General features: G+C 40.1%; 1 protein-coding gene across 2 annotated transcripts in view; it reads right to left on the bottom strand.

Annotated features, from left to right (window-relative positions):
- Window positions 1-8,801, bottom strand: part of LOC111857542 (GDNF family receptor alpha-2) — a 66,807-nt gene extending 58,006 nt beyond the window's left edge. For both annotated transcript variants that reach the window (XM_023838512.2, XM_023838513.2), the window contains exons 1-2: window positions 7,584-8,801; window positions 4,767-5,081 (exon numbers count right to left, since the gene is read on the bottom strand). In XM_023838512.2, coding sequence (XP_023694280.1) covers window positions 4,767-5,081; window positions 7,584-7,623 — 355 coding nt within the window. In that variant the 5' untranslated portion in view covers window positions 7,624-8,801. The remainder of the gene's footprint in view (window positions 1-4,766; window positions 5,082-7,583) is intronic.
- Window positions 8,802-14,943: the final 6,142 nt, after the last annotated feature.

The raw sequence follows: 14,943 nt of genomic DNA, 5'->3' as shown, positions 1-14,943 counted from the left end.
AAATTCACCATTTAGAACTGGGTATAGAACCATAGTTAAAGACAGTTTGTGCTGGTCTCTATATACTACCTTCTGCAAGGTACGGTAGAGATATTACTGACTTGTAACTTTAGCGTAAAGAATGGGAGCAAGATGGCGTTAGTTATTCCAATCTATACTGCCTCACACACTGAGAAATGTGTGTCACTCATAGTGATGTTTGACAATGAGGGAAACAGTGTTCATACTGTTATTCTTTTTAAGTTCAATCTTAATATACAAGGTAGCGAACATCCTGGAAGGGCACTAGTCCAACTGTGCACATGCATGCAATTTTGAGAAGCCCATTACATACCATTGAGATGTCATGACTGTACCACAGTTCTCTGTTAATACTGTAATTACTAAAATGAGGCAATAGCATTTTTGTTTTCATTTGATTATCTCTTGTTTGTTTGTTTGTGAATTTATATTTTAATTACTACTTATCTTTGAAGTTGTTTTACCAATACTCTAAACCTTCCACAAGCATGTACGTTATATCTATGTAACCTCTTCTGGATGCAGTAAAACAACACAACAGGCTCTTAAATAAATGCTGGCTCCTAGGTGCACTATAATTATAGGTTTGTCAATGGCTTGGAGAATTGAGTGTAGCTGCATTTTAATGGATGAGCAATTTAACGGGTGGACTGAAAGACACCTAAATAAATAACATCTGCTCTATCAGAAAGTCATAAAACTGAATATGAATTTCATGACTTTTAGTTTCTCCTGCCTTTCTTTTTGCAAACCAGTTTGGTCTTACATAACTTAAACCCTGATTAAGTACAAAAAAATGTCCTAAGTGTGACTGCCTTATTAGAAAATAATTGCTTGTTCTGATTAATTGCATCAATATAACATCTTGCTAAATGAATTCTAGATAAATGGACCTGAGAATTCCTAAGTGCCTCCTATAAAACATATCAACTGTGGATCCTTCAGTACTGATATTATGAGCTGAATATATGACTCCATTATGAGTGCATTCATTATATTCAAATTACTATGTAGACATTAGAAATGGTTTAGAGGCACACTGTTTAGTTGACCTATGGTGATCGTGAAAGGACCATTAAATGTTACTATTTTAAGAAAAACTGCTCTAATAGGATCCCGGGGAATCAAAACCTAATGACACAGCACTTGCAGTGATTCCACTTTTTTTTATACAAAAGCATATAGCAAGACAAAATTTGTTTTCCAGAAAGTCTGAAGATGAACCAGATGTTAAGATGAAAATGCCACAGTTTGTGCTTTATCTGCAGTGACACCCTGACACTTGAAAAAGCAGAACTTCAATTAGCATTCTGACCCAATGTCAACTTACAATGTCTGTATTTCGTCAGCGACTGATATATCAAAAATGTCTGCTCGAGGAGTTTGCAGCGGGTCAGATCAGAACAAAAAAATCTACATATGCACCTGACTGATGTTAACCTTAGGTCTGTCTCTGTCTCTCTGTCTGTACATACATACATACTGTGGGCTGAGTAGCCAACTTATAAAAAAAATTATGTATAATCACATAAGCAGTCAGCTAGAACACAAACAAAAAGAACATCTCGTGTGTATCTGTCCATCTGCTTCGTTTACCAACTCTAACTGCAGGGAACGTTTACTCTTTTCAGTCATCATGGTTAGCCTTGTACTTAGTCTCCTGAAGAGATGCTGTTAACACAAAGAAATAGAAACAATCTTGCTAATACTGAAAGTAATTTTGCCAATTTCCAAACGTCTTCGTACCTTTTCATCATACTCAAGCCTAGACTTTTTTAGGCAACATTAACTAAGCATAGTTAGAACCATAAGGTACCATTTATAGTACTGTGGAACCTGTACACACCACTATGTTAAACATTGTTCTGTAGATTTTAAACCATAACCCTAGAGGTATAAGGCAACCTCAGCCAAAATGTAAATGTCTTTTTTGGAAAAAAATATTTTGTGGTCGCTGTCTGTCACTGGTACAGCTCTCAGATTGCATCTCCAAGTTTCTTCCAACTGAACTTTGGACTCCAAGCATCAAAGTAATGAATACTGTCACACCCTGTCGTATACTGCTGGACTGTACAGGGCGGTGATTTCAGACACATTGAAGGCAACATCTCATCAAAATGTTCTCAGTCAATCATATTGACTCACTACACATTTTGTGTTGCACTCGTTTGCATGGTGATTATGTGCTCTATGCATATGTCCTCAAGTTATAGTAATGGGAAAAAGAAGCATCTCAGGGGAGATTTACTGACTAATGCAGTGCCACTGCTGTCACGGGAATTGCCTGGCCGCTTCTATACAATATTCTGGTCCCATCCCTCTAGTGATCTCCCACAGAAATACTGCGGCCCACTCGTCATAGGATGATTTAGAGCCCGGCGAGTGCAGAAGAATGAAAAACCAAAGGAGGAGTTAAGCACACAGCAGTGGCCTCCCATCGCCTCTCGGTCTGGAGGCACTCTTTATGAGTGTGGATGGTTGGGGTAATGGTCTCTGACTGCTGCTATTGCTCACGGTCCTAATGGCAGCATCGTAGCATCCTGGGTGAAGGGCAATAGCTACTCCGCCATGCCGTGGCTGCTGCAACCTTACGCCCAATTCCTTTAGAAGGTGGGGATTCCACAAAAGACAACAAAAGTCATCCATAGGTTTTAATTACCTCGTTATGAGGAACTGGAGCTTGGATAGACAAAGATCTTCGGTGCCCACTGCTTTTTACCTAATTTGTACTGCTGAGATTCTAGTGTTGTGAGCTAATTAAATCAACCCTATTGTCAAACTGGACAATGCATTTGTCTTTTTGCTTCTTTCAACCTAACATATGCAATTATAGATGAGATCCACATTTCCTCTCGGGGACATGACATCACATGGACGCGTATGATGGACGTCTCTCCCCATCGATGGTAATCAAACATCAGCATTTTAATACTCAGTGTAGATGTGAAGCGTTTTTGTGTGAACAGCAGAGCAAGTGCTTTCAAAAACATACCAAAACACAAAAGCCTCACAGGGGACACCTATTTGATGGGCCTCCATCTAGCATTCAAGGCGTAACAGGCAATTATCCCAAGGCTCCATTGTTTACAGTGCCCTGCTCCCGACTGCACTCACGTTTCAGAACTGATGCTCTCTCCTCACCAGTTCCACAGCTTCCATTCATCTGCAGAGTGACTTTTCAAATGATTTTAAGAGGTTCTACGGGGAACACCTTCTGTGACATTACTATAGAAAAGAACATTGCAAGGAGACAGCTGCAAATGTGAACGGCCCCCAGGAAACGTTCACTGCACTCTGGACTGGCCCAAATTGTGCTCGCGTCGATGAAACTTTAGCACCTTGCAAATATTCATTTCTTTAGTCGATATAAAAAAAGCTTTTTTACTTCAGTATGTTAAATACCACAGAAAGATGTGTGTATACAGATTTTTGGCTATGTGGTCAATTAGGGTTTAGGAGTTTTACGAGATCCATCATACAACAATGAAAAGTGCTATATCACATCCACTATTTCAGGTGGACAGTATGGGGCTTGATCCTCTTTCAGAAGGATAAGGCCTTAAGATATTGTATTGCTCTAGTTAACCGGTTTTGCTGTTCTGTTTTATTTCAATGTGCTGTAGTATTAACTGTGGAAAGCAGTTACGACATATGACGTTTTCTCAAGCAAAGCTCCTGGCACGTATTTTATCACCTTCAATTGACATGCACTGGCTAGTCGGCCCTGAAACAGATTGAGAGTTTAAATGCTGAGCATCTTATTTACAGTGCAACTCTAAATCCTACAAATGGTCAAATTTTTGTGATCCTAATAATCATTTCTATTTGCATACCTGAGATTGTCTCACTGTAGGCACAACTGCAAATGTTTGTGCAAGAAATGGTAGTAGCATATTTAAAAAAATACAGAACCAAAAAACATGGAACATATTTTAATAAGGGCACTACTGCACAGAGTACAAAGTAGGACAAGTAATTGGGTCCTCTGACCAAAGGAGTTACAGCTACATCAGCAGCATCAATGCAGGTCAGGAGTACATATGTGTAGTTTCTCAAATCAGCACATACTGTAACAGCAGTACGAAGAAGAATTTTTACTGTAATGCCTGGGGAATGAATTAAAAACCACTGCTGCAAATTCAGGTCTGACTACAGCTCAACTCAACATTTCATTGAAAGGACCTTAAAAAAGGAGCCTTAAAAGCTTCCTACGAGTTCGCTGCTCTATCAATAGGGCCTTTTGTCATTCCTTCAAGTGACTTCAGGGACTCATGGTTATAAATCAAACCGCATTGTGATGTTGTCTGACACTCATAATCTGTGCCTAACACTATCGAAGAGAAATGATTACAGCTCTCTCAGAAGCATTAGCACGATGTGATGGACAACTGATATAGCTGGCATGTCCATATATCATGGGGTTTTTAAAATGTCTGACTTAATGGGAAGTCAATTACTTTTATAGATATATCTGTGTGTGTGTGTGTGTGTGTGTGCACGCACGTGTGTATGTGGTACATTTCAGTTATTTATAGTTCCTTTCATACTTAAACTACAGCGATAATCTTTCCAAACCAGAATCTATGTGCCCACAGAAGCAGATACTGTGCCATAGATACTGTGCCATCACATCTTGTAATCCTTGTTAAACCTTGATTCAAGTCCAGGTAGAGGTGTCATATCACCCCTTAGCTTAACCCCCTCACCACTGCGCCTACACTGTAAGGTCCTCTCCCAGGTCTTACCTTCAGTCAGGCCCATATGGATGCTCCAGTAGTTCTGCAGACACTGCAGCTCTTTCTTCATGCCACGCTTGCATCGGCAGTCATACAGGGGGCTCTCCTGCAGTACTTCAAGGGCATCTTGGCAATCCTTGCTGGCCAACATGGTGTTGCGGTCCCTGCCCACCAAGCACTGGCGCATGATGCGGTATCGCCAGCTGCATTGAGGGCTCTGGTTGCACATGTCACTGGCCTTCACACAGTCCACAGGGGTTCTCCAGCCATGGGTTCCTGACGCGGACAAGGCTGAGGAGCTGGCCGAGGAACTAATCGTTTTATCTGGGGAAAGGAAGGTAGGTCAGTCAGGCAGGCAACATCATAAACATTATACTCTGAATTTTGAAGTGATGTCTGCAAAATTGTGTGGGATGAGATATACATTACATTGGGGGGGGGACTATTTTTTCGGCCCTCACAAGGGGAGTTTCAGGTTTATAGAAATCTGCGAGTGCAATAAAACACTAAAAATTCCAAAAGACTGGTTCGTTAGGGCTTGGAGGGGGTTAAGGCTGCCATTGCTGAGATTACATAGAAATGAATGAACGGTCCCCACAAAGATATGAGTCTGTCTGTCTGGTCAGTCTAAGGAAAACTCCAGAGGCCACAGATTCCTCCATACAGAGGTAGCCATACACAAAATGACACATGTGATATGACGAGCTAATAAATAGCATGTTAGGGAAGAAAAATTTCAAGTCATGACAAAAACGTTTTCTGAGAAGCAGAATGGAAAATGTAAATGAAGTCAGCAGGCAAAATGCTACAGTCATGAAGCAAGTGGGTCACCAAGTCAGTGTAACATTGCTTCTGTTAGCACTAAGCGTAAAAATGATCATTTAGTTCTTTATTGTACTACATCTTTATAGTCCCATTTCCTCCCCAGTCATTCAACACAATTATCATATTTGCCTTCCCTGTAGAAATTAAGGAAAAATTTGCAAACACCACTTCATGCAGACAGAAAGCAGCATTTGCCGAGTAGCTTTAGCTATTTCATTTATTTATTATGCTTCCAAAACAACAAGCAAATATAAGCATCATGACACTCTGCTATTTTTTTCAGTGATTTGTTTGCATGACTTTTACGTCATTTTACAACAGGAATCACACGTTTAAGCAAGACTGTTCTGAGCTTCGTGTTTTCTTAGGCAATGAGCCCGACCTAAAAGTCACATTTCTCATGGAAACAGCATTAGAGTAAGATGTGTGCCACAAGCGTTTGCCGGTGAGGTTCATGAAAAGGAGAGCAGGTTTGAAGGTGTCCAACAAGAGAAGCAGGGAGGCTGCAGACACCAAATGCATGATCTACTCAACAATGATGCTGATAAATTCTCAACTATGAACTACTCTGCCGCTATTAATGGAATGGAATGCAAAGTTTGATTTTCGAAGAACACAAATAAATTCACTGGCAAATTGTTCATGATTTGTTGTGAAATTCAAATATATCTCAGGGAAATAGAGATTATATATACACAATATGCATACATTTGTGTGAAAGACATTTTTGAAGAAAATAGCTCTTACTAGGAATAATTTATTTTTATCCTCAAAGTAGGCAATATTATAAGAGAAGCAAATATGTCAGATGATGGTTTATATTATAGTAATATTCATGTAAGTTGACAAAAACCTTTAACATAATGAAAAGTCACTTTTCATACTACTGATAACAAAATAACAAAAATGTCGTCTGTATGACAATGTTACAAGGCAGACGCATACGTATTCAACAGTCAAATTGCTGGACATGAGCGACACCTAGAGGCTCCTAACCGTCCACTGGAGGTGAAAAATCAGACAAATACTAAAGTGAATAGAAGAATTTATCTTCTGCCAACGAAAAAAAACTACAAATAAATTCTGATTCATATCGTCTTTATCCGTGGACTTGGTAAATCTTCACGGTTTATTGTACCGCGACATTCCATTTTAAATAAGTAGGTAATTAAAACATACACTCGATACAAATGATTCTATATATTGTGTTTGAAGCCGAGAGCTTAACTGGATGGCCATAGGTACAGGTATTAGTCTTTTTGTGAATAAGTGCACGGAGAGTATGCAGTACTCATCGTGGTAAACTCACCGGCTTACCTTCACTAACCCTTCCGATATAGTAAAAACTAGTAAAGTAAATCTATCGACTTCATAATTTCAGCTTGTTTGAAATGGATTTCATTCCACACCATGTTGCTCTACATACTCTTCACATATTTGAGTATAAACGCAGGTTCACTTTTCTGAAATCTGCGTGACCTTGATCCTGCTGAGCCTCTTCTGTTGCAGTTCTCGCCTTTAAGGAGGAATATTTTACAGCCAGCAGTTCAGTTGCTGCGTCTACCTTTACAGGTATTGCATATGGTTCCTAGTTAAGAAATTAGCTTCTTTAAAGAATATGTAATTTCTATAAGTTTGACGAATGTCCTTTAAAATATATGTATATATATGCTGTTATACTCTGCTTTGTTTTTAAATACTACAGTTAAATCACAATGTAATAAAAACTGTGTAGTAAAATAGACAGTAATCACAATTAAGAACGTAGCTTTCTAGACTGGCATTTAGCAGACTAAGTATTTTTGTATAACGTGTGTGTATCATGCAAACGCAAATACGTTTAGCTATACGTGTCATATCGTAACATACTCGCCGATTTTTCTTGTCAAACGTTTAGCCTACTGATTGCCATTATACTTCATTTATTTCCCCCCATTCTACATATTATAATGATTAATACAAAAAGGTTGGAATATCAACAGGAAAGCAAAATTTACTTACCAAATAGAAACAAGTAGCCTAAAATACTCATGAACATCATGATAAATCCAACAAAACTCCGAGTCAGGGAAATGTAATATAATGAAACCTCCTTTTAAATATTTGTTCCTCTTTATAAATGTGTTATAATTTCCTCACAGGTCGTTAGCCCCTGGTACGATTCCACTGGTTTTAAAATCAAAATATCCACGCATGTCTTCGGTTGTTGTTATGGTGTTTGCACTACCTCTAAATAATCCACGATTTTGGAGGAAAAAAAAAAAAACTTCTCAGAGGTGCCAAATGAAAGTATTCAATCCCAGATCTCTCCGAATACTGTTACTCAAAGCAGACTATGAGCAGCGACATCCTTCAAACGCAGACACTAGCGCATGTTTCCAAATGGCACAAAAAAGAAAAGAAACGAAAAAGAAAAGAAAAAAAGGCAGCGCTCACAAGTAAAGTAGTTTTACTTTGAATGCCTAGTTTTCTTTGGGCATCCAACTACCTCCTTTATACTGACGACCCTGGACAAAGATCTTGATAGTCACCAACTTTGCGAGATGGGATAGACGGACGGATGGCAGGTGGATGCCGCTGGAGACGGATGCGGCATGTGTCTTCCTTTCCCCGTTACTCCTACACCTCGCATTCAAGTTGGATAGGAAGGATCAGCGTAACGTAGCGCATATTAGCTAAAGATTATTTCTGCAAGAAATTAGTCAGTATTATTATTACTAAGAGGTAGTGTAGAGGCGCCGTTTTCTTTAGGAGATCTATGAATATTCCACATAGAAAGCTGAAAAATTATTAAATAAACTCGGTGCCATTCTTCCAGGCACAACCACATATCACCAGCGGTTTCGGCAACAGCAAATGGCAAACCGGAGGAATTTTATTCTCTTATGTGTCTTTCTCCGCACATCATATAGGCTATTAGTGAAATTGAATCTCGTCGTCCAATTGTTCGCGGATAGTTATAACAAAATGTATATCAGCGATGCTCCTTCCATCCCGCTTGGTTTAAAGTAGATTTTTTTTGATCAGCCTTTTAATGCCTTTTGAACTATGTCCGTCACGTCAGGATCGAAAGCGGCGAGAAGTGCCGTGTTTTACTTTCTCAGGCAGGACCAAGATCAACTTTGCCGAGCCCCTTTTCCGTTGCAGTGCAGCGGCAGAGCCAATGCCCAGGCTTACGCGGCTCTGAAGGGAAGCGCTCGGCTTAACGCACCTAATGACCACTCATGTATCATCCAACCAGAGCGCTCAGCAGCGGATCGCTATGGGAAGCACAGGCTGGGAAGAACGAAAGCAGCCCTTCTGAACAAGAAGTGCACTGCACATATCTACATGGAAACATCGGAACAGCAGCTGAAAAATAGTAATATTAAATGCAGAACAACATTATCCAAGTATACAACTAGATTAACAAATACCTAATAAATTATTTAAAAGGCAGGAGAGTCGACATGGAAGAAAAAAACTATTTCGCGAAACCATTGCGTTTTAAAATCTTTTTAAAATCTTGTGTTAGCATTTAACAACTGGGATTCGTGTATTATTAGACTCAATATACCTGCGTATTTGTATAACAGGTGCATGTATTAATTGATTGTATGCCAAAATAACAGTAGTTTCGGTATATTATTACAGAAGGAAGGTAAAGACAGATGCATGCAATGACTGCAAGTGACCTGTCGAAAATATCATCATAGATACAAATAGTTTGATTATGATCCTATGTTGTCATAGTTTGACCATGAACTGAGCAGTGGCAGTCTCATACTCTCATTAACTTCAGCATCCCAGTGATTACGGTCTTTATAGGTAATACATCCGCATGCATTTTCTCACACGCAATATGCACCGCGCGTTCTTCCTACAGGGGCTCCACTGAGGCAGCGCGAAAATTGTCAGGAACGCCAGGGTAGTGGAATAAAAAAAAATGTTTGCCGTGCCGTGGGCAAATGGTTCGGGAACCTCTTCCTTCATTTTAGGATCCTCTGATTAAATTCTAGGAAAGTTTTAGTTCGTAAGGATTGCTTAGTTTTCTCAGTTTCACCACTTGTTGTCCTCAAAATTATTTGACGAACCATTTTCTTAAATAGGTCAGCTTTTAGTATATATTTTAGATATTTTAGTAAATATCCTACATTACATAATTGTTATTATGATAATATGAAATATGCAGAGCTATAAAAATAAAAATTCTACATATCCATTCATCAAACCTCTTATTCTGGTTATAGCCATATGAGGTATGTTACCCATTTTAAAAAATCAACCACAACAAATTTATTTTTGTATAGCGCATTATCACAACATTACATTGTCCCAAAGCGCTTTACAGCATCCCCACCCAAAGCCCCCAGTGAATAAGCCATAGGCGACAGTGACAAGGAAAAACTCCCTAGAAGGAAGAAACCTTGGGAGGAACAAGACTCAAAGGGGGAGCCCATCCTCCAGGGGCCGGCAGGGAGAGTCAAATCATGGTTGTTATACCAAATTTTATCAATGCTTGTTGGGAAAACATGTTTCATATTCATTTTCTTTCTTGGTATATCTTCCAGATGTAGCATTAGGTTTTTACAGATTTTAGAAGTTTACCTAGTAATAGGTCAACATATCTTGAGTTTTGATCCCCAGTAATCAAAATCAGTCTTTGTTATGATATGGACAGAATGTCATTCTCTCTTCTTCCACTGAGCTGCTGCACCATTATTTCACATCCACAGGCCCAACAGCAGCAGACAAATCATTCCAGACCTCTTGGCTTCCTTATCGCCAACTCACAACTAAACAGGACTCCGTGCAGAGAGGGTGTGCAGAGACTGGGGTCAACACCATCACACCATACTGGAAACATCTTTTTAACTACACAGAAAAACAAGGCCATTACAAAAAATATGCATATCTGGTTATTTAGTTAATAATTAAATAAACATCTTTATAATTAAAATTTCCTTGACACACAAAACACCACAATAAGGTGCAACTGTGTCATGTTTGATATTTTATCAACTAACATTATCTTTGTGGTTGCTGATCAAACATCAGTGCATAAACAGTAATGGTTCCCATGGAGATAATTAGGTAATTAGGTCTGCGACCCTCCTCGCATGCCACAGGGAAATGCTTTACAGTAACTCTCACTCTCATAGCTAGACCTCAGGGTGTGTTATGCACTACTTCAACTTTACTAGTAACCGCACTAGGCAGTTGTAACTGCTAACTCTTTCATTCAGTTCCCTGAATACAAGGTGATGAACAGAAAGTGCCAACCTACAAGAATCAATGTTGCATTGTTCAATGTGAATGCAAGTTTGCATGTAGCTAAATGTAACATAACTGAATGAGCACATAACTGACATTTGCTTAAGTATAAAATCCAAAAAAAAGTCTGTCTAAAAGCATATTCAGTTGTATAAAGTATTTTCTTATTTCAAAGCAGCATATTCCATTGCACTTTTGACAGCACTAATCATCTCCCAGCCCACCTAGCCATTAATGTTTATAGACTGGTGATATCTGCCTTCCTCCTGAACATACTGACTTGTGTGAGTGTTGACTATTTTCTGCCTCAGTCGTGTCACATAAAAACCATGAATTGGCTACAAGCCCAGCTATTTTCCTTGGCTCCGAGCAATCAAGCAATTTCAGTACAGCCCATAATGTCGACAGTTTTAAAGCACTCTCAGAAAACTTATAGATGACGCAAAGTACGGTAGAGGTGAATTCAACGGGTGATGAACTTTTACAGATTAAATATTCCATCTACAATAAATAATAATGTCATGCTAGTAGTCTTGATGTTACGCAAATTCATGTCTGCTGTAGATCTTAAGGTTTAGAATGAAAGTAGTATTGCCAGATTAAAAACATGCTCACTTCATTGCTTTGCAGCATTGTGTTTAGTTAATGCATGCTTTGTTTTCGTTTATTTATATTGTAGCAACAAATGTGAGTTGTCAAAATTCAGTTATTTATTAAAATGACCTGAAAATAAAGATCTTCATCTTAGTGTGTTAAGATATAATTAGTATAGCAGTATAATTAGAACACACACACACACACACACACACACACACACATATATATATATATATAGACATATATATATAGAATATAGTATAGTGTAGTTTTCTGAGACAATTCAAACTTAGATAGCTGTTGCAGTAAGCCGGGGCCCATACAGGACCTATTACAGGGCACACGCAAATTCACACTTATGGTAATTTGGTGACTCCAATTAACCTCAGCATTTTTTGGACTGTGGGGAGAAACTGGAGTATGTGGAGGAAACCTCATCATGCTATGGGGAGAACCTGCAAACTCCCCACACATGGAGCCTTGGCAGAGAACCACAGTGCCAGAGATGTGAGGCAACAGTGCTAACAACTGCACCACCATACCACCCCCAAGAGATGATCTTATTTTGAAAGCTTTGTTATGAAATGTTATGATGGGGCTCAGTTTTAGTCTCAGGTTAGGCTCTGGGTCATGCAGGACCCAGAGCCTAACCCAGGCAGCACAGGGAAGAAGGCAGGTCTACACCCTGAATAGGACGCCAGTCCATTGCATATACAGTACAGGGAAGAAGGCAGGTCTACACCCTGAATAGGACGCCAGTCCATTGCATATACAGTACAGGGAAGAAGGCAGGTCTACACCCTGAATAGGACGCCAGTCCATTGCATATACAGTACAGGGAAGAAGGCAGGTCTACACCCTGAATAGGACGCCAGTCCATTGCATATACAGTACAGGGAAGAAGGCAGGTCTACACCCTGAATAGGACGCCAGTCCATTGCATATACAGTACAGGGAAGAAGGCAGGTCTACACCCTGAATAGGACGCCAGTCCATTGCATATACAGGGAAGAAGGCAGGTCTACACCCTGAATAGGACGCCAGTCCATTGCATATACAGGGAAGAAAGCAGGTCTACACCCTGAATAGGACGCCAGTCCATTGCATATACAGGGAAGAAGGCAGGTCTACACCCTGAATAGGACGCCAGTCCATTGCATATACAGGGAAGAAGGCAGGTCTACACCCTGAATAGGACGCCAGTCCATTGCATATACAGGGAAGAAGGCAGGTCTACACCCTGAATAGGACGCCAGTCCATTGCGTATACAGGGAAGAAGGCAGGTCTACACCCTGAATAGGACGCCAGTCCATTGCATATACAGGGAAGAAGGCAGGTCTACACCCTGAATAGGACGCCAGTCCATTGCATATACAGGGAAGAAGGCAGGTCTACACCCTGAATAGGACGCCAGTCCATTGCATATACAGGGAAGAAGGCAGGTCTACACCCTGAATAGGACGCCAGTCCATTGCATATACAGGGAAGAAGGCAGGTCTACACCCTGAATAGGACGCCAGTCCATTGCATATACAGGGAAGAAGGCAGGTCTACACCCTGAATAGGACGCCAGTCCATTGCATATACATGCACACTCTGTGGACAAATTAGGCAGAACTATTAGCCCGATCTGCATGTCTTTGGGCTGTGGGATGAAACCAGAGTATTCAAGGGAAAGTCACGCACATGAATGGTACTGTACCTGTATGTGTTTTTATGGACATGACTTGGGTGATGTTTAAAAGTGTCGTTCTCAAAACTGTCCCTCATTATTAAGCAGAATAAGAGATACATATGATGATATCATTATTATAAACTTTCATGTGTGATGTTTTATAAGGAAGACTTAAAGAACTGAAGGTGAATAATCTATACATAAACAATAAATCATAAAAAAAAAACATTTAGTGTTTTATGTGAAATTTCCACTCATATTAGTCACCTCAATCCACTGATCTAATAGGGTGTCTTTGCTGAGAATCAGATCATGTTGTTTATTTAAACTGCCCAATAAAGTGAAGCATCTGTACTATTTATTGCTACATGCTGGAATCCAATTCACGACCACAATTTGGTATGCAGGGCAAAGAAGCCGAACCAACACATTTTAATAGAAGGAAAGGCTGTATTTGGGCAAAACAATGAAGCAGGCTTATCCTGCAAGCCTGGACTGTGACAGCCTCTTTATTCAGAATGGGCCACCACACACACACACACACACACATGCGTGCTTGCAAACATAAACGTGATCTTTTCAAACGTGACCTTTTTAAACTCAGCAATTCCATTAGTGCACTATAAGATAGGCAGCTAATGGCGTTACAATACTTTTGTGGCATATATTTAACACACTAATGCGTCTATTCAATGTAACCCTGATAGGGAACACAATATGAAATGAATATAGTTCACTCTACAGATAAAGAGCTGCACAGTTCTGTCTAGCCCTGTCACCCATTCACGACAAAATCACTCTTGGGGCACACTCTTGGCAACTAAGGGGAGGCATTCTTACACCAAGGATAAGAAATAAAAAGAAGACAGAATGGGCAGAACATGCAAGCTCAGCTGGCTTCCCTCTGACAGCCCTTGGGGTTGGGGGAGGAGCAGAACACACATAGGACTTTCCACCATGTGAGGTCTGCTAGTCCTATTGTCACTGTCTTTTGTTTTCACTCTGCATGCTGTATGCAAGTCAGTTGCCTCTTCATTCCATGGTAGTGACAGAAGTACCCTGTACACAGCGATCCATCTAAACCTGGAAAAAAAATTAACCGCATTTTCTCTAGTAACCGCATCTTAGCTGGGCTAATTCGTCAAAAGAGAGTAGGCTTCTGTATCACAGCATTTCCTTTCAACCCCAGGGTTCTGACCTGCCATTTTATCAAATGAATCTTCCAGGTCCATCATCACCTACCACCATTCCCATCTGATCTTTTCTTATCTTTAAGGCGTTAACCAAAAAACAAGAACATGCATGTCACACTATGTGAGTTGTGGAATCGCCTTCTGCTCATGTGGATTTTTGCATGTTCAATTTCCTTCCACAATTCAAAAATATCTAATTTGATGCCTTAAGATTGCCCTGAATGCATCATTTTGTGTTTAAATTCCCTGTGTTGGTTGCCAGGCCTTGCTTCTTCTGTTCCCAGGGACAAACACGCTGTGACTGTCATGTCTTGTGCGGGGCATGGACTGGGGAAGCAAGGCAGGACTCCAGGTGTCGGGAGCATAGATGATTTAATCAAAGGAAATCACATACACACAGCGCTACGAAACATCACGATGTTAATGACCGGACTGGGGAAACATACTTAAACGCAGACTTAAATACACAGGACTAATGACGGCAACTCGAAACAGCTGATCACACGGGGATTCCACACGAGGTAGCGAGATGGCACACGGGAGGATTAGATTAGCGGGGCAGGACAGTGAGCGTGTACTGGATAAATGTACATCTTGGTGTCAGATTATTGAACGCTGTTCAGAAAAGGCTCATAAGTGTTT

Source organism: Paramormyrops kingsleyae, chromosome 2, assembly GCF_048594095.1.
Source record: "Paramormyrops kingsleyae isolate MSU_618 chromosome 2, PKINGS_0.4, whole genome shotgun sequence".
NCBI lineage: Eukaryota > Metazoa > Chordata > Actinopteri > Osteoglossiformes > Mormyridae > Paramormyrops > Paramormyrops kingsleyae.
Note: the sequence above shows the minus strand (reverse complement) of the source record. Positions and strands in the feature narration are given on the sequence as shown.